The sequence below is a fragment of the Podarcis vaucheri genome (assembly GCF_965113315.1).
Source record: "Podarcis vaucheri genome assembly, chromosome: 14".
NCBI lineage: Eukaryota > Metazoa > Chordata > Lepidosauria > Squamata > Lacertidae > Podarcis > Podarcis vaucheri.
Window position 1 is genome coordinate 15,169,287 of NC_138752.1, and position 22,649 is coordinate 15,191,935.

Here is a 22,649-nt window from a genome sequence, read left to right on the forward strand (position 1 = left end):
ATCTGGATTCTTTGCTTTGCTAAATGCTGTGGCTTCCTAGGCTTAGCAAAGTGTTACCACCTTCTTATGGGCAGACATTCTGCACCTTCAAGAGCTATATGTTAGGCAGAAAATCAACAGGTGATGCCTGTTTCTTTCTTGCCTTTCCTGCAGAACTCAAAACAGTAAACAAGCTCTCCTATCTTGGCACTGAGCAAATCTGCTTATATTCAAACAAGTTTGTTGCTTCCCTTCCCTTTTTCAGCCCATCCTTATGCTAAAGGGAAAAAAGAGGTTCCTGTATCTTTTAAAGTTGTGCAGAAGATTATTAACAGATTTAGGTAGGCGGAGAAAAGCTGCAGCTGCAGCTAGTGTAAAATCTAGGAGCCAAATTAATAGCTAGGGTCAGAGCATCACCTTATAGCACACCTGTTCTGGCCCAACTGCTCTGACAGCCTATACATTTCTGAGCACAATTCAAGAAGTTCTGGTTTTAATTCACAAAGACTTATGTGTGAGCGTCAGGAGGTGGTTGGAGGATGGATGGCAGCTAACAGATTGAGGTTGAATCCTGACAGGACAGAAGTACTGTTTTGCGGGGACTGGGCGAGCGAGTGTGGGGGAATCCCTGGTCCTGAATGGAGTAACTGTGCCCCTGAAGGACCAGGTACGCAGTCTGGGAGTCATTTTGTACTCACAGCTGTCCATGGAGGCACACGGCAATTCTGTGTCCAGGGCAGCTGTCTACCAGATCCATCTGGTATGCAGGCTGAGACCCTACCTGCCCGCAGACTGTCTTGCAGGGTGGTGCATGCGCTAGTTAAATCTCCCACTTAGACTACTGCAATGCTCTCTACTTGGGGCTAGCTTTGAAGGTGACCCGGAAACTACAACTAATCCAGAATGCGGCAGCCAGACTGGTGACTGGGAGCGGCCACCGAGACCATATAACAACCTTACCCAAGGCGGTAAGGTCAAAGGGAAGGAGCTAGACAAAGAATGATCCAAGAAGTCCTCAACGGCAGAACAGGCAGATGATAACAAGCAGTATGTTACAACGGCTGTGAAGGCGGATGAAGGCTGCAGCAGATAGGATCTACCGGTTCGTTGTGACTACTCATGCCATCGGAACAGAGCCCTACTGCAAAGACTGTGCGTTGATCAGTGTGCACTGATCTACACACATAAAACAAATTCACACACAGGCGTCTTCCAAAAACCCAGCCCAAACCCCAAAAGTCCCATGGCAATTGGCAAATGGTAATGAGGGCAGGACCGTGAAATCTGGAAGCCCCTAGTCATGAACCGGCACATGGGTGGTGGATACAGATTCAGTCGTTCTAACTCAAGGAACGAGGCAGCTGAGCACCTCGGCAGCTGTAGCCATGACTGAGCAGCCATTTTTAGGATCCACTCTGCTCACCACGAAAAGTGGGAGGAGCTAGAAAAGGTGCCCTAAACATAGTCTGCCTCCCTTTTTCCCTGACTGAATTACCGCGCCCAGTGGGGCAACCATTTGGCAGTCGTAAAAGACGATTGAACTTTGGAACATGGCATATAAGACACTCAAACTCAGAACGCAAGGGAGAAACGTGCTAAGAGGAAGGCACGCTTGGCAAATCCACACCATGATCAACTCCTCCCCGGGAACCAATGTCCCCTCTGTATAGAAGGACCTGTGGGTCCAAAATTGACCTCCAGAGTCACTTACGGACTGACTTTTAAAACCATGTTCATGGAAGACAATCTTACTCGGCTACGAGTGATCGCCAAAGAATACAAAACTAACATCACTAGGTGTATTGGAACATAGAGCTGCCTTAAATCATATAAGACTTTTTGTCCATTTGCCCCAATCTGCTCACCAATTAATACCTACCATGGTACCCACAGAATGTCTCCGAAAGTATCCTACAATACATGAAAAAATGACTGTTGTTCTGCTCAGTTCCTGTTTGCACGTGCTCAGCCTCTCGTACGCTGGACGTAAAGGGACCCCTGACCATTAGGTCCAGTTGTGGCTGACTCTGGGGTTGCGGCGCTCATCTCACTTTATTGGCCGAGGGAGCCGGCGTACAGCTTCCGTCATGTGGCTAGCATGACTAAGCCGCTTCTGGAGAACCAGAGCAGCACACGGAAACGCCGTTTACTTCCCGCTGGAGCGGTACCTATTTATCTACTTGCACTTTGACGTGCTTTCGAACTGCTAGGTTGGCAGGAGCAGGGACCGAGCAACGGGAGCTCACCCCGTTGCGGGGATTCGAACTGCCGACCTTCTGATCGGCAAGTCCTAGGCTCTGTGGTTTAACCCACAGCGCCACCCGCATCCCATGGACGCTGGACATAGGGTTGCCATATTTCAAAAAGTTGTGGCAAAGTTGTTGTTTTTTGCAAAGTTATAGAGCTTTTTTTTAAAAAAAAAATCTGCGTTAAGGAAATTCTTGTGACATGGGTTGCCATACACCCGGATTTTCCCAGACTGTGCTATCGACTGCTGTATTCCAGCTATGTCCGGGAAATTCCAGATATATGGCAACCCTAGTTGAAGATTCCCACCCCACACTGGCATTGGACACCAGGACCGCATGAGCAGAGCAGAGGTGCAAAGATATTCTCTCTTTGAGTGAGTGTGGTCGTGTCTGATGTAGGTGCCATTTTCCTCATGGACACCATTTTGTGGTTGTATCTCTCTCTCTCTCTGCTCTTTGTGATGTGATGTCCAGTCTGTGTTATGCCACACCCCTTTTTATGCCACACCCCTGCAGCAGCCATTTTTGTGAATGGCGCCCAGAGCACTTCATTGAAGTTCCCAATGTGCCCATTGGTGCAAAAAGGCTGGTGACCCCAAATCTAGCCCATCTCTAACTGTGGAAGTGGCTCTGCACAATGTCCACCAGAGATCTTTCATGCAACCTGTTATCTTATTCCTTTGACTGATAATACCAGGGATTGAGCCAGGAATCTTCTGCACGGAACATATGTGTTCCACCTCTGAGGTTTGTTCCACCCTCCAAATACTCCAAAACAAAACCATGTTGAAACCTAAAAGAGAAAGATGTGAAATGTTCTTTTTCCTTTTTTATAGCCACTAATAGGTACTAATAATCAAATTTAATTCTGTCCCAGATCAAAAGTAGCACTATTGTGCTTAGCTTCTATTAAGTTCACATTCCTTCCTAGCAAGGCTGCGGTCCTATGCCCAATATATAGCCCAGTCTTATACATGTTTAGTTGAGTAATCCCATCCAATCCAATGAGCATTACTCTCAAGTAGAGCAAAGCAACTGGGAAGTAAGTCCTACTGAACTAAGTGGAACCAATTTCTAAGTAAATATGCACAGGATTTGGTGCTAACCTTGTAAATTTAAGAGCAGCAAAAGAAAAAAAAATGTTTTGGAAATGTTTAATTTGTTTTAATTAAGGTTTAACATTCCTGGTTTACTTCATTTTGATTTCTATTTTTGCTGAATGAACACTGACCTCCTCCACCCTCTGGACAATACATTCTTAAATCTCTGAAGGCTGTGAAACGGTCTGTTTTTAGCTGTTTGAAAGGTTGCATGTTTCACTTATTAACTTACTCAATTTCTGCATTCCACGGGGGCAAGGCCAGAAAATATTTGACAACTAATTCCCTTTTCACAATATACAGAAGTGTGGTAAACAGATTAATATGCAGATTGGTGTAATTGATTCCAATCCAAAACCATTCAAAGTCAGGAGAGGGTGGGGCTTTGTTTCAATATATCATCATCATTCTTATTATTTACATTATTTAAAGCTTGCTCTTCATTAAACGTTTTCAATCCTAGAGCAAGGGATATGGGCACTTCTGTTTTTGTCAGGCTACTAACTCTTTCTGAATAAATATGGGATTACCAGCTTTTGGAGCAATCATTGAAGCCTATTGGAGTGAACTAATGCACAGTCAGGGGATAATGTTTATACTTTGAATAACTTGCCTTGCTGGTTTGTGCATATCAAGCTGCTCTTTGGATTATGGTTTAAAATGATGGCCGGCAACCCCTTATAACAGATAAATCAATTAAAATTCAGGATAAACCAATTTATCCTGCAGCTGTGCCCAGGAAGGTGATTCTCCCCCTAGTAATAGCAAGCAGAAAGCCCCCAAAGGGTTCAAGGTTTGTCACCCAAAAGCTATGAATCAGCTTCATACAAAGCTCTGCAAATCCCCTAAGGGACCCTGAAATTGGCATAGTGAAAAATTGCAAAGCAACATTCCCCATACCTACTGTCTTGGCTGGTACAAAGCAATAGAGCTGCCATGTTGCACTTTCTCCCTGACATCATTTAGGATTGCTCTGAAAAAACTGGAAGGCAGTTTTGAGGAAATGTGATCAAAAGTCAGCTGCTCAGCATGTGACATAACTTATGGAAATAATGGATAAGCATAAACTAGATATTATTCAATATGCAGTTAATACAGAGATGTAGAGCACCCATGTTGGGGTGGAGGGAAGTCTCAATACTTCATTATACTGTACAACTGTACTTCATTTCCAACACTTTAGTATTTCTTTTGTGTATAATCTGGATGGAGAAGGATAACCATGATGTATTTTGAAAAACCAGGAAAGATTAAACTTGGAGCAAAAGTCAACTGCTTATGGTCTCCTTTAGCGTTACCATGAATAGTTTTCTTTTTAATTGGCAGCTTCTGCTTTTATTGTGAGGTGGCTCCTAGTTTGCCCCATAAAATTTATCTGTGGAGATTTCTACACACCCACCTCAGGAGACTATATACTCTGGTCTCCTGGTTTTTTTTGTTTTTTGTTTTTTAAATTATTCAATTTCCAATATAAAATTTAAACATACATTTTCAATATTATCACAAATACAAATTTTGACTTCCTTCGACTCATCCGCAAATCTTCCGTTATCAAATCTTCTATCCGCAATTCTAAATTTAACATTGCCTTTTGTTTTAAACAAACTTACTGCCTTGTTCCCTTTTTTACAGTGTTTCTAATATTATTTCTTCAACAAAGCTTCCTCCTGGTTTGGTTTTGTTGCCTTCTTCTCTACTTGTGGAATACTATGGTGCTGCTTGTTTCTCTCTTTTTCTTTCATTTACGTCTCACCGTGTTTGGCGCACTGATGATAATAATAATAATAATAATAATAATAATAATAATAATAATAATAATAATTCAATAATAAAAATTATTATTATTATTATTTATTTATTTATACCCCGCCCATCTGGCTGGATCTCCCCAGTCACTCTGGGCGGCTTCCAACCAAGATTAAAAATACATTAAAATTATGTACTTTCAATAAAGATTTTTTAAAAAACAACAACATTGCTGTTCGCCTCTAGACTTTTCTTTTATCTCTATGGTTCTCAGGCGCCCGTCTTCCTTCCTACGTCGAGGCTGGCTGCCTTGTTGACCGGAAGGCCTACTTCAACTTCCGGCTTTGGCGGGGCCTGGCGTTGCCTTGGCTTCCCCTCGAAAATAAATATCTTGCCTGTCTGTTTCGCGAGGGAGGAAGCGATGAGTCTGGCGGACCCGCTGGACGTGGAGGCGGCTCTGCAGGCCCGAAACGACCCTGCTTTGGGTAGGTTGGCTTTGGCGGCCGGGGCTGCCGTTGCGGGGGGTTGGGCTAGATGACCGCCGGGGGTCCCCTCGCGGGGCCCTCGAAGTCTGAACGGATTTGATCCGCTCGCTCTTGGTCCGTTTGGGAAGATATCTAGTCCGCCCACAGATCACGGAGCTGCGGATCGTGCGGCTGAAGCCTTCCAGGACCGCAGCAAAAAACGGCTCGCTTCCATCAAACGCCGTGAAATGTATATTAAGTCCGTAATAAAGTATCACGGGGTTGCATCCGGCGTCAGCCCTACTCGGAGTAGACCTGTTGAAAACTGGGACATGGCTGGAGAAATCCAGCCAGAAGGACGGAGTATAAATAATGATATTATTATTATTATTATTATTATTAGACAGATTAGCGGGTATAAATATCATCATCATCATCAATAATTGTATTTTATTATTGGCTAACTCGGGTCCCATTAATCTCGACAGGACTGTGCTTCAGTATAACTGTTTGTTGGGATGCAGCCCCTCAGTCCTTGAAAGATGCCACCGGGTTTGGGGGTTTTGTTCCAAAGGATGTGTTTTCGTTGGTTTGTTGCATTGCAATGACATCTAGATATGGCAAAAGAATAAGATAACATCCGAACTGCTAGAAAGCTAGTGGAAAACTCCATGTGTCGAGTCCTTATTGCTTCATTTCAATGTAACATGGGGGGTTTTTATGTCCATGTTTCCATGTACTCAACTACCGTATTTTTCGCTCTATAACACGCACCAGACCATAACACGCACGTAGTTTTTAGAGGAGGAAAACAAGAAAAAAAATATTCTAAACGAAATAGTGGGTATATGATTTTTATGGTTCATGCTGTGGCCACAGACATGTGATCTGACAGTGAGTTTGGAGTAGCCCAGTGCAAAAATCCTGAGGATCCATGTGGATCCATGCTTTGTAACCACAGAGGAGGGAAGGAAGGGGAACCATGGATCCTCTGCTCATGACTGCAGCAGATCCCCCCGCCACCCGCAGGCATTCGCTCCATAACACGCACAGACATTTCCCCTTACTTTCTAGGAGAAAAAAGGGAGTGTTATGGTGCAAAAAATACGGTACTCAAATTAGGGAAAGAGCAAAAAAATGACTCTGCTGTAACTAAGGCCAATTGGATTTAATAATAATAATTTCATTGTTTATACCCCACCCATCTGGCTGGGTTTCCCCAGCTACTCTGAGCAGCTCCCAACAGAATATTAAAAACATTACAAAACATCAAATGTTAAAAACTTCCCCAAACAGGGCTGCCTTTCGATGTCTTCTAAAAGTCAGATAGTTGCTTATTGCCTTGACATCTGGTGGGAGGGTGTTCCACAGGGCAGACGCCACTACCAAGAAGGCCCTCTGCCTGGTTCCCTGTAACCTCTCATCTCGTAGGGAGGGAACTGCCAGAAGGCCCTTGGAGCTGGACCTCAGTGTCCGGGCTGAACGATGGGGGTGGACACGCTTGAGGACCAAAATGGGTTACCCAACTTGATTGCAGATAATAAAAAGCATGCTTTAAAAGGTTCTGCTTACCTTTGTTTGTTTGGTAAAAGTGTATGCGCCTCTTGATTGGTTTGGTTTGTTTGTTTTTAAGACTCAAAAGCAGTTTACAAAAGGTGAAACAATAAAATAAAAGTCACAACCGTACTCTAGCAAGTGGCAAAAAGAGTACGGTGCGACTTCACAGGAAAACTGCCAAAAACTGAAGAGATGGGTGGGTGAATTTACAGGCTGAAGATTGAAAGGTGAGCTTTCTCACCTTGGATAAACGTGGAAAATAAGGTGGCCTTTATTTATGCATGTTGTTCAGATCACCCAATAATGATCACCACAGCATAAAATAATTTTAGCAGGGATCTTGCATTACTCTGCTCTTTAGTGTTTAGGGTTTTTAACTGTTTGTTATGTGGTTGTATTTTGTATGCTTATTCATTGGGGTTTTTAATTTTGTATTTTCATAATTAATATTTGTGTGCACACATTTGATAAAAATGTATGACATCTGTTACAGATTCTAACGATAATTCTCCCGATGAAGGATTAATAGAAGACTTCACTGTTATAGACAAGAAAGCTGTGGAGCAGCTAACAGAAGGGCTGATTTCACATTATTTACCTGATCTACAACGATCAAAACTATCCTTAAAAGAGCTAACGTATGTAAACAATCAAAATGCATGTTTCTTTTTCTTTCTTTCAAATGCTAAATACTGTAGATTGTTTGTAAGAAAAGAATAAGTTTCCTTTTATATTTGACTCTTCTGGCAGGCAGCATTTGCTCTTCACTAAATTCTGTACAGTGGTGCCCCGCAAGACGAATGCCTCGCAAGACGAAAAACTCGCTAGACAAAAGGGTTTTTCGGTTTTGCGTTGCTTCGCTAGACGAATTTCCCTATGGGCTTGCTTCGCAAGACAAAAACGTCTTGCGCTTTTTTTAAAAAGCCGCTTGAAGAGGCGCAGTTGTGACGGACCGTGCTTCGCAAGACGAAAAACATTGCAAGACGAAAAGACTCGCGGAACAAATTACTTTCGTCTTGCGAGGCACCACTCTAATTGAATACGTGGTTTTATTGTGAAATATGTGTAAACTATTGCGTTCTTCTTTCAGACAGAACCAAGAAGTACTACTAGAAACTCTGCAGCAAGAAATCTCAAAGTTTAAAGAATGCAATTCTGTTCTTGATATCAATGTGCTGGTAAGTGTGTTCTGTCAGATAACTGTTTGCTTTTTCCTCCGTTTTAAAGGTCGTGTTTGTACAAAAACACTACAAATGGAATCTTATATTTTGAGAAAATCTATGCTACGTGGAGAAAATAAAAGCAATAATCAATGCACTGTACTATAAAATAAATATGTCAGCACTGTAGATGATAAAAATAAAAATTAATTTTTTTTCTTACCTGCACTGATGAGTGTCATTGTTTGGATGAGGGGCTTTTATCCATTTCCCCAGTCACACAGTCATTCAGTAGCTGAATAATTCACACACAATTTCCAAACAGTCACAAAAACAAATGAACCGAAAAAGCCTCAAAAACAAAAACGCAAAATAAATAGCAAAAACAAAAGTGGCAAACTTAGCCCGTTCCAGAAGTCTGTCTGACTTCCGAAATGTTGGAGAACCAATGCGCAGCTTCTGATAGGTGCAGGCGCCCCGGAAACAATAGCCGATAGCCGCATCGGATGTTCGGTTTCCGAAAAACGTTCAAGAACCTGAACACTTACTTCCGGTTTTTCGGCGGTTGGGAACTGAGGTACCACTGTACTCCCCATCACACACTGTGAGACTTACTTTTGAGCAAACATACATAAATGAGAGTGCAGGTCAGTCTTGTTTGCTTGATCTTATGCAGAGTTAGTCATACCTAAGACTACTGAAATCAACTCTGCATAGAATCCAGGGAATGAGGTGCTTGGGTCATGATAAGAGTGACTTGGAAAGGTTTTTGAGGTTGGCAGCTGGATTGCAGTAAGATATTTCAATATACTTAAAACAGTGCTTTAAGTGAACATTGCATGGGCTTCAGGAGTAGCTCTTGATGTGGTACGACCTTTTAAAATAGATGGAAAAATACTAGCTCCCATTTTTAGCACATTCTAGCATCATACATCCCAATCATGCAGGTTTACTTGAAAGTAACTCTCACTGAGACAGTGGAATTTAATTTCCAAGTACGTATGCATTGTATCACAACTTTTCACTTATTTCAGTAACTTCGGGCAGTGAGTTGCTGATGTTGAAGTTATATGTTCTACTGAATTTTTGCTTTTTTGTTGTCGCTCTCTCAAGTTTTCAGAAGCAAAGTACTATCACAACAAGCTGGTAAACATTAGGAAAGAGATGCTGCTGCTGCATGAGAAAACATCAAAGTTGAAAGTGAGTCTTGTTTCACTTTGACTAACAAATGTTAAAGAGTACTGCTTATTTCTTTGTTCTTTGAGGTCTTGCAGATCAAGTTTGATCTTCATCCTCTGCTTTTGCTTTATATTTCTATTGGGAACTAGCATTTTCTTAATTTTCCAGTTTTTGAAGTAGTTATCTTTCTAATGAAAAGTTTGTGTACAGCAGAATCCCTAGTACCATTAATGCTACCATGAGAATTCATCAGGCTACCGAAGAGTAGTTACCATAATATTATGATATTGCAATCTTGTTAGTATGTTTGGGTTGCAATCATCTATACTTAGTGACACTTACTTCTTTGTTAATATACATAATATCCAGTTGTACATCTCAGATTTAGGTCTCTAATGAATGAAGGTGACACTCCTATGCTTGCTTACCAGCAAGCAAGCATCACTTAACAAAACAGAACTCCCCTACAAGTAAGCATACATGGGCTGTATTAAAATTAACTATAGATGCTACCTAATGATGAATTTATCTTTTATTCATACATAAGCTAAATATTCAGTCTATATATTGGCTACTCATAAGTGTTGTTTCAATTGCTGTACGGGTAGGAGTGTATGTAAATATAAATACAGAATCTATTAACAGGTTTTTTATAGAATTATTTGAATTGTTTGTGTGTGTTGCACATAATTTTTCCTTAGATAGACCAACAGCACTCCCTGTAATAGCAGACTCAGGTGGTGAGGACTGGTAGAAAAAGAATAAAAGCAAGGCTGCTGGAAAATAAAAAGAAGGTACAATCATACCTTGGATCTCGAACAAACGCCTTGGCTCCTGAACAAATCGGCTCCCAAACAATCAAAACCCGGAAGTGATTGTTCCGGTTTTCAAACGATTTTTGGAAGCTGAACGTCTGGCGCGGCTTCTGTTTGGCTGCAGGAGCTTCCTGCAGCCAATCAGAAGCTGTGCTTTGGTTTCCAAATGTTTTGGAAGTTGAATAGACTTCTGGAACGGATTTCGTTTGTCTTCCAAGGTACGACTGTATTGTCATCGGCCTCTTTGGGAGGTACCTGTGAGGTTGCGGAAAGACTAAGTATCAACTTAGGGAGCATTCCACACACCCCTATAAAAAGTCTGATGTTGTCTGGGCACACTGAATAGCCATGGAGTCCAGTATTGAGTGTCAATTGGAAAAGCAAGTGGGAAAAATGTGTGAGTGGGGAAGAGAACAGGATACTACGCTTACAGCGAATGGCTGGCTAAAATCCTGAACAGGAGCACTTCTCTTAGGTCGGATCCACTGTGACATTATGTTACAAATCCCACTTGGTGTGTTTTTTTGGGGGGGTGTGGATTCTCCGGAAAACCTCAGGAGAAATAACAACGGGGTATCGTTGCCGCTGTGCTGTCAAATCTAATTCTACAGCTTCAGGAAAGTCACATTCTTTTTCTGGCTTTTCGTTTCAGAGAAGAGCTCTCAAACTCCAGCAAAAGAGGCAGAAAGAAGAACTGGAACGAGAGCAGCAACGGGAAAAAGAGCTCGAAAGAGAGAAACAGTTAACGGCCAAACCTGCGAAAAGAACATGAAAGCCGAACATGTATTGGCTTGTCGAACTAATTACACTATTCTCTGGACTTGGTGGGGGAGGCCCATGTACGCACCTCATGAACCTGATGTTCTTCCTTGCCAGGAAGCCTATTAGTTCAGTATTAGCGTTTCCAGGTTGCTATTTCCTAACCAGGAAAGCAGGAACAGGGAGCTTACCAGCAGCTCAAGATGCCTTTTCGATTAACGCTATACAGCTTAACGTTGCTGCGTCAGCCTTTTTCTTACTTCCCACAAATAGAATCTTGCATTCTTTAACAACATCTTAGATGGTCTTAGGTTGGTGCATCCTTGTCCCATGTACGAATGTTTTGTTGATAGCTGACCTCTACCTCATTAGCTATAGGCTTAATCTTTAAGTCTGGTTTACAATTCTTGGCTCGTTGATTCTCCCTTTCCTGTTGCCGTGTACAAAATAAGCACGGCAACTGTAGACCGACTAGGAATGAGAAGCCGCATGACAACCTTGTCCGTTTTATTTCAACTCTGAGAACATAAGGCACTGCTGGCGAAGTGAGGCTTTTAGATTCAATTATGTCGTCTTCCGATCATGTCAGAATTAAAGTGTGTCTGTAAAAACCCACAGCAAATGAGTGCTCTTGCATAACACTGATTTCACTGGGGGCAGTAGTGAAGTTTACGTGGCACAACTCTTGGCTCTGCATATGCTGCAGGTTCCTGCTGAAATCGCAAAATGTGGATGATACAGGGCCCACCAGATGTGGTAATACTACAATTCCCATAAGCCCTAATCAGCACAACACAAACAGTCAGGGATGGTGGGAGTTCTAGTCTAGCAGCATCTCCAGGGCCAAAAGTTTCCCATCCCTTCCATATTTAAACTCCCATGTTTAGAGGGTTAGGCCGCAGGCATCCCCAACCTTCGGCCCTCCAGATGTTTTGGACTACAATTCCTATCATCCCTGAACACTGGTCCTGCTAGCTAGGAATCATGGGAGTTGTAGGCCAAAACATTTGGAGGGCCGCAGGTTGGGGATGCCTGGGTGATGGTTGGAGGGTTAGGGGTGGGGTTAAGGGAGAGGGCTGGAGGGTTAGAAAGGATTAGAGACATATCTAGGGAGCCCCTTGAAAGTTCTTGAAGATTATAACCATTGGTTCCAGCTTTCCTAGTGGTGCTCCATAGCAAGTGGTTTTAGAATTGTTCAATATGCATTGCAATGACATCTTCTAGATATGGCAAAAGAATAGGATGACATCTAAACTGCTAGAAAGCTAGTGGAAAACTCCCTGTGTTGAGTCCTTATTGCATCACTTCAGTTTCACATATATATATATATATTTATGTCCATGTTTCTATGCCCTCAACTACTCAAATTATGGAAAGAGCAAAAAATGACTCTGCTGTAACTAAGGTCGATTGGATTTCAAACAATCTTCGGGGCCAAAGTGGGTTACCCGACTTGGTTGCAGATAATAAAAAGCATACTTTAATGATTAATTTAATTGCGTACTTCTCAGTGGGGGAAAATACCTGATAGATGCTGTGGTTTCCACTTATTTCATATATTGTGTATATATATATATATATATATATATATATATATATATATATATAAATTCTAAAGTCCAGGAGGGTTTTATTGTTTTTGTTTTGGGACAGAGTATCTCCTGTTAAAATACCTTATTTGTAATCAAATGTAAATGAAATTAGATTGCAGATCTATATATATATATAGCTTAATTAATTCCAGTAAAATGGGAAAAAAAATAAAGACACAATATGAACATATGAACAAAATAAAGAAAAAATTCAACCAACTCCAGTATATCAAATTTCTTTGTCTTTAACTTTTTTTTAAAAAAAATGTTTTTTATTATGAGAATGTGTTCCATCTTTTTTTTCTGTAAGAGCGAACAAACGAACTTTCATCAGACTTGTGAAATGATGCATTTTCAAACATTCTGAAAGGAAACTTGCAGGAACTTGTGCTAGAGTAATCACAGGCTCAGTGGTTTAGACCTATCTCAGTACTGTCCACACTGACTGGCAGCAGCCTGCCAAGGTTTCAGAAAGAACATCCCCCCCCACCTGCAAATGGCAGGAGTTGCAGGCATGGGAATTTTCTTGGTACACAGATGCCCAGGGAGATGTTGCTGTAGCAAGACTGATATGTTATCACTGCCTAACACGATGTGAGCCTTGAGCAGGTTGGCCAGACAAACATGTTGAGTTTACGGATTAATTTAGCCCTAGTACCCCTGCGCTTAGAAGGTCAACAAGCCCTGAGCATGTATATAATGACAACAAGCTTCTGCACTGCAAGGCACCTACGGAAGTGGGGAAGATCACGAATCCTGCGTTTGAGAGCGATTCTCTCTGCTGTGTCAATGCCACTAGAGACAGTTTTAGGGCAGCGCACTGGGTGCCACACTGCAGGGGGCGCCAAAACAATGCTGCAGAGCAGAGCATGAGAGGTGGGGGGTATTCAGATTTTAGCTTTGCACAGGGTGGTCTAAATCGCCAAGGGCTTGTCAATCAGAATTTCGGTGGTTCGAATCCACTCAGTGGTGGTGAGCTCCTGTTGCTCTGTCCCAGCTCCTGCCAACCTAGCCGTTCGAAAGCACGCTGGTGCAAGTAGATAAATAGGTACTACTGCGGCGGGAAGGTAAACGGCATTTCCATGCGCTCTGGTTTCCATCATGGTGTCCCACTGCACCAGAAGTGGTTTAGTCATGCTGGCCACATGACACGGAAAGCTGTCTGTGGACAAACGCCGGCTCCCTCGGCCTGAAAGCAAGATGAGGTCCACAATCCCATAGTCGCCTTTGACTGGACTTAACCATCCAGGGGTCCTTTTACCTTTTCTTTTTTTTAACCTTTGCTGCTGAAATTGGAGAGCTCAAAAGTCATGCTCGGGGTGCACGGCTGCATTCTCTTGTGGGCAAAAACCACTAGCTTGACTCAGAAATAAAATTGGAGCGCACCTCCAGGGATGAAGTCAACCCACTGGACAATCACAGTGCCTGCTGTGGTTGCAGAGACTGGTAACTTCTAACTCCTAACTGCTGCCTCCCATGGGCATAGCCGGAAGGGGGGCAGCTGCCTCCCTAAATCAAGTAAATCATTACAAAATACTCTTATTTGTTTATTTAATAATTTTCAATTTTATACATTTCACTAATTCTGCACATTTCACGGATTTTACCATCATTTTGACATTTCGAAACTTGACTTCCCCCTCTTTCTGCGGTTCCTTAAAATTATTTTTAATATCTTCTGCATATCCAAATTAACTTCGTTTGCTCATTTATTCATCTTCTGTAAATATATACTCTTACAAAACTGCAGGTCATTACTATAATCCTGCCAATGTTTTCATCTGCTTAAAATTTATCTGTAAACATTCAACAAACCATTTCCACTCATATACATATATATATATGTAGCCAGTAGTAGATAGGTAGCCGTGTTGGTCTGCCATAGTCAAAATAAAAAAATTCCTTCCAGTAGCACCTTAAAGACCAACTAAGTTAGTTCTTGGTATGAGCTTTCGTGTGCATGCACGAGCTTTCGTGTGCATACATGTGTGTATCTGAAGAAGTGTGCATGCACACGAAAGCTCATACCAAGAACTAACTTAGTTGGTCTTTAAGGTGCTACTGGAAGGAATTTTTTAATTTATATATATGTATGTGATTCCTGCCTTGCACCAGGTTGGGCCAGATGACCGCAAGGGGTCCCTTCCAACTCCACGATTCTACGCGAACTGTATTAATTCCAATGGGTCTACTCTTGAGTAAAACTGAGTTGGGTTCAACCCATTGCCAGCCAATAAAAGAGGGTGCGTGTGTTTACAGATAACTCCATGCAGTCCAGAGTCTAAAATCACCTAAGCGCACCGGCGTTTCTGGAGCGCCCAGAATTTATTGCGCAGGGAAACATCATGCAGGGGCGCAAGGTTGATCCCGAGAGGGAGCGGCGTTTGTTTGCCTTCAGCCCCGGCCTCCGCCCGGCCCCTCCGGGCTCTTCCCTCTGATAGGCGAAAGAGCAGCTCTTGCGCAACAGGCGGGCGGAGGCTGCGCAGCCATCGGCCATCAGCTCTCAAATTAGGGAGAGCGGAACTGGGAGGTCGGTTTCTCTCTCTCTGGCCGGTGAGTTTCCTTTCCTGGGGGGATCAGGATTGAAGTTGCCTATTCTTTCTTTCTTTCTTTCTTTCTTTCTTTCTTTCTTTCTTTCTTTCTTTCTTTCTTTCTTTCTTTCTTTCTTTCTTTCTTTCTTCAGCGTTCTTTTTTTCCCTTCTGCGCTTTTAACAGCTGCGCCAGGTGGAAATTCAACCGGTGAAGCTCCGCCCGTCGCCAGATCTTTTTTTTTTCTGCAGCAAAACTCCACCGGAGGAGTTTGAGGGGTTTGGAGGGAAATGAGGAGCAGCAGGAGCAGTGGCGTAGCGCGGGTTGTCAGCACCCGGGGCAAGGCAAGTAATTTGCGCCCCCTAACCCATGGATTTTAGCACTTCGGGCAGAGAGCTGCGAGTGCGAGCACGCCCCCCCCCCCAGATGTTGTGGCCGGCACCCCCCACGCTACGCCACTGAGCAGGAGGGCAAGAGGATTTTCGGCTTGGGATCAGAGGTGGGGGGAACTGGGGCTCCCATCCTTTTGGATATCACAACTACAGAGCTTCCGTCCAGTATTGCAGTCTTGTAATCTACAGCTGGCTGCTAGTGATAGAGTACCGCTGCTAGACTTACATTTGTTTGTGTGATTGATTTGGGGCGTGTATGGGGTGTTCGGGGAAGGGGACACATCATGCTCCTTCTGGGGTAGTTTGTCCACCTTTGGTCCTCACCCTACACTCAGCTCCCACCTGTGGCTGCTAGAAGCTGTGAGCATGCGACAGCGGCCACACCCCAGAAATGGCTTTGATTGGCAGGCTAAACCAGGTAAGGATAGCCAATGGGTCTCAAACCCTTGGTGAGTTAGGGACTTCCCCTGCATGCAAAGACAGGCTCCAGCAGATTGAACAGACAAGTGGGTCCAACGGTCACGAAGGCGGCTTCTGCCCATGCTCTAGAGGGAAGGGAAGGGCAGAAAGAACTTGTCAACCTGGAAAGGTAGCCCATCAATTGGCGGAGGAACGGGGGTGTGGAGGGAGCAGATCGCCCCCGGCACCACGGTAGGGTGCCATCTTGGCTGCCCCCCCCCCCCGCGAACATGTGCTGTGGAGCCCCGCGTGCGCCGGGTACCACACCCCCACAGGCAGTGCTCTACACACCCAGAACGTGTGCCACGCCCCCATGGGTGGCATGCCACACCCTCAGGGCGTGCGCCACACCCCGGGGGCACCAGCCACACCCCCACCTGCTTTCCGCCCCCCGGTAGTGGAGCATGCAGCTTCGCCACTGAGCCCATCTAGGAGAAGAAAAACTCTGGGCCTAAACCCTTGCTGCCTTGAGGGATATACAGTGGTAACCCGGGTTAAGTACTTAATTCGTTCCAGAGGTCCGTTCTTAACCTGAAACTGTTCTTAACCTGAAGCACCACTTCAGGGGGCCTCCTGCTGCCGCCACGCCGCCGGAGCACGATTTCTGTTCTCATCCTGAAGCAAAGTTCTAAACCCGGCGTACCATTTCTGGGTTAGCGGAATCTGTAACCTGAAGCGTATGTAACCTGAAGCGTCTGTAACCCGAGGTACCACTGTATTTGGGAAAAGAAAAAGGCTGCAGAGTCAACCCTAAACAAATCCAGAGTGGATTCCCTAAGACAGTTGGATGGTGCCTTGTACGCCAGTGTGGTGTAGTGGTTAAGAGCGGTGGACTCGTAATCTGGTGAACCAGGTTCGCGTCTCCGCTCCTCCACATGCAGCTGCTGGGTGACCCTGGGATCAGTCACACTTCTCTGAAGTCTCTCAGCCTCACTCACCTCGCAGAGTGTTTGTTGTGGGGGAGAAAGGGAAAGGAGAATGTTAGCTGCTTTGAGACTCCTTAAGGGGAGTGAAAGGCGGGATATCAAGTCCAAACTTTTCTTCTTCTGGCAACTCCTTCAGCCAAGGAGCACCAAACATATTGCTCTGCTTTCCTTCGGACCACGTCAGCGAGGCTGAGAAGGGGGTCTTATTGTCTGGGCAGCCCAGGACCTCAACACATTGCCCAGGCTTGCGCCCCAAGGAGGTCAGTTTGGTGCTCCCTACACAGTGGTTTGACTTCCCCCCTGGAGCAGCCCTCTGTTGTCTTTCAAGACCTACGGATGCCAACAACAGGATTGGTTTTTAGACTTGCAAAGTGCTTACTGGCCTCAAGTAGATACAGTAGATATCATACTCTAGATATGCACACCTCTGGTTGTGTATCTTTCAGGATGCGAACGCAGCAAACCCGGAAGTATTTCTCGGGCTTTCGCCCCTCGTGCATGTGCAGAAGTGCTCTACCCACTGCACGCATGCGCAGAACAGTCACCTCAAGTTGCAAATTCCTCAGGATCCGACTGGAGCTCTGGAACGGATCACGTGCGCAAATGGAGGTACCACTGTATGAATAAATACAGAAATACATTGGTACCTCGGGTTACATACGCTTCAGGTTACAGACTCCGCTAACCCAGAAATAGTACCTCGGGTTAAGAACCTTGCTTCAGGATGAAAACAGAAATCGTGCCCCGGCGGCGCGGCAGCGGCAGCAGCAGCAGCAGCAGCAGGAGGCCCCATTAGCTAAAGCGGTGCTTCAGGTTAAGAACAGTTTCAGGTTAAGAACGGACCTCCAGAACAAATTAAGTACTTAACCTGAGGTACCACTGTATTCTTTTTAGGAATTGCTACAAGGTAGTCTGTGCGGCTGATGGTCTGCTCAGTCATGTTTATGGAAGCTATCATAAAACCATTGCTTTGTCTGTAAGGAGGAAGTACTTGCCCCCCTCCCACTTTATGTAGAGCATTGAGAAGCCATTAAGTTTGCTGGGTGTGTGATTCCCGCCCCCCCTTACATGACAGCCAGGAATTCAGCAGGTGGAGCGTGTCCCCCCTCCCCCCAGAATAGAGGTGATATATTGGGGAAGGCTGTGCTGCCTTTACTATCCTTTTAAAAAAATAAATAGCATAGCATTTCTTTCAGAAAGTGGTGGTAACCCTAGAAGTCTGTGTCTACTGACCTTTACATTCAAATTGCATTGCACTTCTTTCGAAAAAGCTGTAGCTTAGTGGGAGAGCATTTGCTTTGCATAGGGAAGGTCCTGGGTTCAATTCCTGGCATCTCTCGTGAAAAGTCTAAAGTGGCAGGTGATAGGATTGTTGCTGACAGCCCGAGTAGGCACTGCTGGGCTTGATGGAGCCTGGTGGAAGGCCCTTCCTCTGTAAGGAAATGTGTACAGGCCTGCAGCTGAATAGTTTATTGAAACCCCAGGGTGTGGCAAGGAAGCTAAAGAAACAAACTTAGGACCGTTGGCCTTGGATAATCAAATATAAGCTTACATCAACTTCTGTTCTGCCCTTCCCTGTGGCAGGAAAAGCTTTTCTTGTGCAAGAAAAGGGCATATAGGCAGCTTTTAGGAAAGGCGTGGGGGGACCTCAGGTCCAGGGGTCCAATGTGGCCCTCAAGCCTCTCTCTCTCTGGCCCTTAGAATTCTCCCAATAATATTCAGTAGCTTAGGGCCTCATCAAACCTAAATCCGGCCCTGACCGTGATCAACTCCCGCCCAAAACCTATGTGGAAGGATGTGTGGATCCAGAACTGGCCTCCACAGTCACGTACGGACTCACGGTTAAAACTGTGTTTATGGAAGACAATCTTACTCGGCTACGAGTGATCGCCAAAGAAGATGTAAATTCAGGCTCGATGGCCTGGGTCTGCACTAAGAGGCAGCCGAGATGGTCCCCTATCCCTGCTAAATAGCTCCAGCCCCTAACAGGAGTCAACTTCAGCTCTGTATTGCTCAGCAATAAATTGCAGCCTTTTGCTTACTTGGCATTGGTATGTAGCATAAACAAGACCTTGGAGGACAACGTCTCTGCTTTACATCAAACATTCTCGCCATCCAGAAGACGCTTTTATATGTGTGTTTACCTGACCTCTGGCTGCTGTCTCTGCAGCCATAATTCTAACAAACTAAACATATCACCGTTATGGTCTGTAGGGGTGGGATGAAATAGAAGGCCAAGTTTTCCTGATTTCCACCATCTGTCTGCTATCGCATGTTGTACCGTAGTGCAGAGCATAGGTTCTCCCTCACTCCAGTTTCACGCTGAGAAAAGGTGGTGGTGGTGTTGTTGTTTAGTCGTTTAGTCACGTCCGACTCTTCCTGACCCCATGGACCAGAACACGCCAGGCACTCCTGTCATCCACTGCCTCCCACAGTTTGGTCAAACTCATGCTGGTAGCTTCAAGAACACTGTCCAACCATCTTGTCCTCTGTCGTCCCCTTCTCCTTGTGCCCTCCATCTTTCCCAACATCAGGGTCTTTTCCAGGGAGTCTTCTCTTCTCATAAGGTGGCCAAAGTATTGGAGCCTCAGCTTCAGGATCTGTCCTTCCAGTGAGCACTCAGGGCTGATTTCCTTCAGAATGGAAAGGTTTGATTTTCTTGCAGTCCAAGGGACTCTCAAGAGTCTCCTCCAGCACCATAATTCAAAAGCATCAATTCTTCAGCGATCAGCCTTCTTGATGGTCCAGCTCTCACTTCCATACATCACTACTGGGAAAACCATAGCTTTAACTATACGGACCTTTGGCGGCAAGGTGATGTCTCTGCTTTTTAAGATGCTGTCTAGGTTTGTCATTGCTTTTCTCCCAAGAAGCAGGCGTCTTTTAATTTCATGGCTGCTGTCACCATCTGCAGTGATCATGGAGCCCAAGAAAGTAAAATCTCTCACTGCCTCCATTTCTTCCCCTTCTGTTTGCCAGGAGGTGATGGGACCAGTGGCCATGATCTTCGTTTTTTTGATGTTGAGCTTCAGACCATATTTTGCGCTCTCCTCTTTCACCCTCAATAATAGGTTCTTTAATTCCTCCTCACTTTCTCCCATCAAGGTTGTATCATCTGTATATCTGAGGTTGTTGATATTTCTTCCGGCAATCTTAATTCCGGCTAGGGATTCATCCAGCCCAGCCTTTCGCATGATGAATTCTGCATATAAGTTAAATAAGCAGGGAGACAATATACAGCCTTGTCGTACTCCCTTCCCAATTTTGAACCAATCAGTTGTTCCATATCCACCTGCTGGATTTTTGTCAAAAAGCAGCCACGTAATTTTGGCATAACTTCGGGACATGAGCTCCGCGCAAGACGTGACGTATAGCAGCAACAACTGGTAAAAGATAGACGTAATATTTTACAAGGACAGGAAGAAACAATATGGACAGAATAAATGTCACACACAGGAAGAACAAGGATACAGTATGAGATCTTCACTTGTAGACTTATAAACCATTTAATGTGTCGCCACGAAAAGAAGTTAGAAATATTGCAGCTGTTGTATAAGGGATTACTATGATGACTGGAATGTAATTGAGATCAATAAGATTTTGGAACGCAGAAATAAAGTAAATCGTCAAGCCATAAATTCTAGCACGCTGGAGGGGGGCACCTAAATTACATACCGTATTTTTCGCCCTATAGGACGCACTTTTCCCCCTCCAAAAATGAAGGGGAAATGTGTGTGCGTCCTATGGGGCGAATGCAGGCTTTCGCTGAAGCCTGGAGAGTGAGAGGGGTCAGTGCGCACCGACCCCTCTTGCTCTCCAGGCTTCAGGAAGCTCTGCACAGCCCTCGGGAGCCCGGCGCGACGGCTGCGTGGAGGTGCGCACTGCAGCCCTGGGCTTCGCGCAGCTCTGCACAGTCATCTGGAGCCCGGCTGTTCTGGGGGCTGGGGTCAGGGGAAGCTCGGGCTTCCCCCGCGCCAGCCCCGCACCTGGGGGGGGGAATATTTTTTTTCCCTTTATTTTCCCCCAAAAAAACCTAGGTGCGTCCTATGGGGCGGTGTGCCCTATGGGGCGGAAAATACGGTAATTTGGTGTTTGAATGATTGATATTAGGAACTGTATTATAATTTAATTTTAAAAAATTCCTTCCAGTAGCACCTTAAAGGTAAAGAAACCCTGACCATTAGGTCCAGTCGTGACCGACTCTGGGGGTGCGGCGCTCATCTCGCTTTATTAGCCGAGGGAGCCGGCGTACAGCTTCCGGGTCATGTGGCCAGCATGACTAAGCCGCTTCTGGCAAACCAGAGCAGCACACGGAAACGGCGTTTACCTTCCTGCCGGAGCGGTACCTATTTATCTACTTGCACTCTGACATGCTTTTGAATTGCTAGGTTGGCAGGAGCAGGGACCGAGCAACGGGAGCTCACCCCGTGGCGGGGATTCGAACTGCCGACCTTCTGATCAGCAAGTCCTAGGCTCTGTGGTTTAACCCACAACGCCACAAAAGCTCATACCAAGAACAAACTTAGTTGGCCTCTAAGGTGCTACTGGAAGGATTTTTATTTATTTGTTTTTTTTTTTGTTTCGACTACGGCAGACTAGCATGGCTACCTACCTGTAACTTGTATTATAATTTGGCTGATATCATGAGGCTATTATTGGATTATTGTAATTGAAAACTAATAAAATTATTACCAAAAAAAAAAAAAAAAGCAGCCAAGTAGAATAAGTCCGTTCAAGTTTCTAGTCCACAAGATGCTGCTGGGAGTGGACAGCATTTTGCTCGCTATAAAATACAGGTGGGCACCAAATTTTTTCTCTGTTGCAATCACTCTTGGGACAGCTGCTCTTGGGTCTACTGAACTGTTGCACACAGAGGACTGTGGGGATTATATTGCGTGCTTTCCACCACTTTTTTACAATTTGAAGGAAGCTGCTGTTTAATCATTAAGCCACAGAGCCTGGTGGAGAAGGAAACTTGCAGTCATCCCCTTTTCACTGAGCACGAGTTTGATAGCAAGAGCTTTATTTACAGGGCAATGATGGAGATATGGAGCATATGCTGTTGGGTTATACGTTTATGCATCCACTGCCAAAAGGGGAGAAAGGATTGTGCTTTTATTGCTGTCTAACTATAAAACTAGTGCAAAAGTTAACTTTAATTTTTGACCTTTGAACAGCGAGTCCAGCCATAGTTTTATACCCTCTAACACAGTGGTCTCCCTTTTGGGGGGAACCACTTTAAAATCACTGGGAAGTCTCAGCAGACCACCTAATAATAATAATAAAAATGTGTGTGCATTCTGCAAATCAAAGCAAATACAAAACACTTGGTTTCCCATAACCATGGCCTTGCTGTTCTAATGAGATGGGTGAAGAAAAGTAAAATATATATATTTTCCATCAGCGAGCAGCATCCATGTTCAAATCAGCACCCAGCCAAAGGACATTTCCCCTCTGTTCAGTAATCTGGTCAAAATGGCTTCAGTCTCATGTTGTTGTTTAGTCGTTTAGTCGTGTCCGACTCTTCGTGACCCCATGGACCAGAGCATGCCAGGCACTCCTGTCTTCCACTGCCTCTCGCAGTTTGGTCAGACTCATGTTTGTAGCTTCGAGAACACTGTCCAACCATCTCGTCCTCTGTCGTCCCCTTCTCCTTCTGCCCTCCATCTTTCCCAACATCAGGGTCTATTCCAGGGAGTCTGCTCATGAGGTGGCCAAAGTATTGGAGCCTCAGCTTCACGAT

General features: G+C 44.6%; 2 protein-coding genes across 2 annotated transcripts in view; both read left to right on the forward strand.

Moving 5' to 3' along the window:
* Positions 1–5,386: 5,386 nt before the first annotated feature.
* BLOC1S6 (biogenesis of lysosomal organelles complex 1 subunit 6) lies at positions 5,387–12,788 on the forward strand. Its single transcript, XM_082198893.1, has 5 exons — positions 5,387–5,559; positions 7,589–7,733; positions 8,186–8,273; positions 9,369–9,455; positions 10,902–12,788. Exons 1-5 carry the CDS (start codon positions 5,496–5,498, stop codon positions 11,019–11,021), a joined length of 504 nt encoding a protein of 167 aa, XP_082055019.1. The 5' UTR covers positions 5,387–5,495; the 3' UTR covers positions 11,022–12,788.
* A 2,214-nt stretch (positions 12,789–15,002) lies between these two features.
* Positions 15,003–22,649, forward strand: part of SQOR (sulfide quinone oxidoreductase) — a 29,051-nt gene continuing 21,404 nt past the window's right edge. The window contains exon 1 of the mRNA XM_082198662.1: positions 15,003–15,153. The gene's annotated coding sequence lies outside the window, so the exon portion shown is untranslated. The remainder of the gene's footprint in view (positions 15,154–22,649) is intronic.

Excerpts from the sequence above, each read along its gene's own strand:
- BLOC1S6 (XM_082198893.1), top strand. The coding sequence starts at position 5,496 with ATGAGTCTGGCGGACCCGCTGGACGTGGAGGCGGCTCTGCAGGCCCGA. Across the intron at positions 7,734-8,185 it reads CTATCCTTAAAAGAGCTAAC|ACAGAACCAAGAAGTACTAC; the intron begins GTATGTAAACAA and ends TTCTTCTTTCAG. Across the intron at positions 9,456-10,901 it reads AGAAAACATCAAAGTTGAAA|AGAAGAGCTCTCAAACTCCA; the intron begins GTGAGTCTTGTT and ends TTTTCGTTTCAG.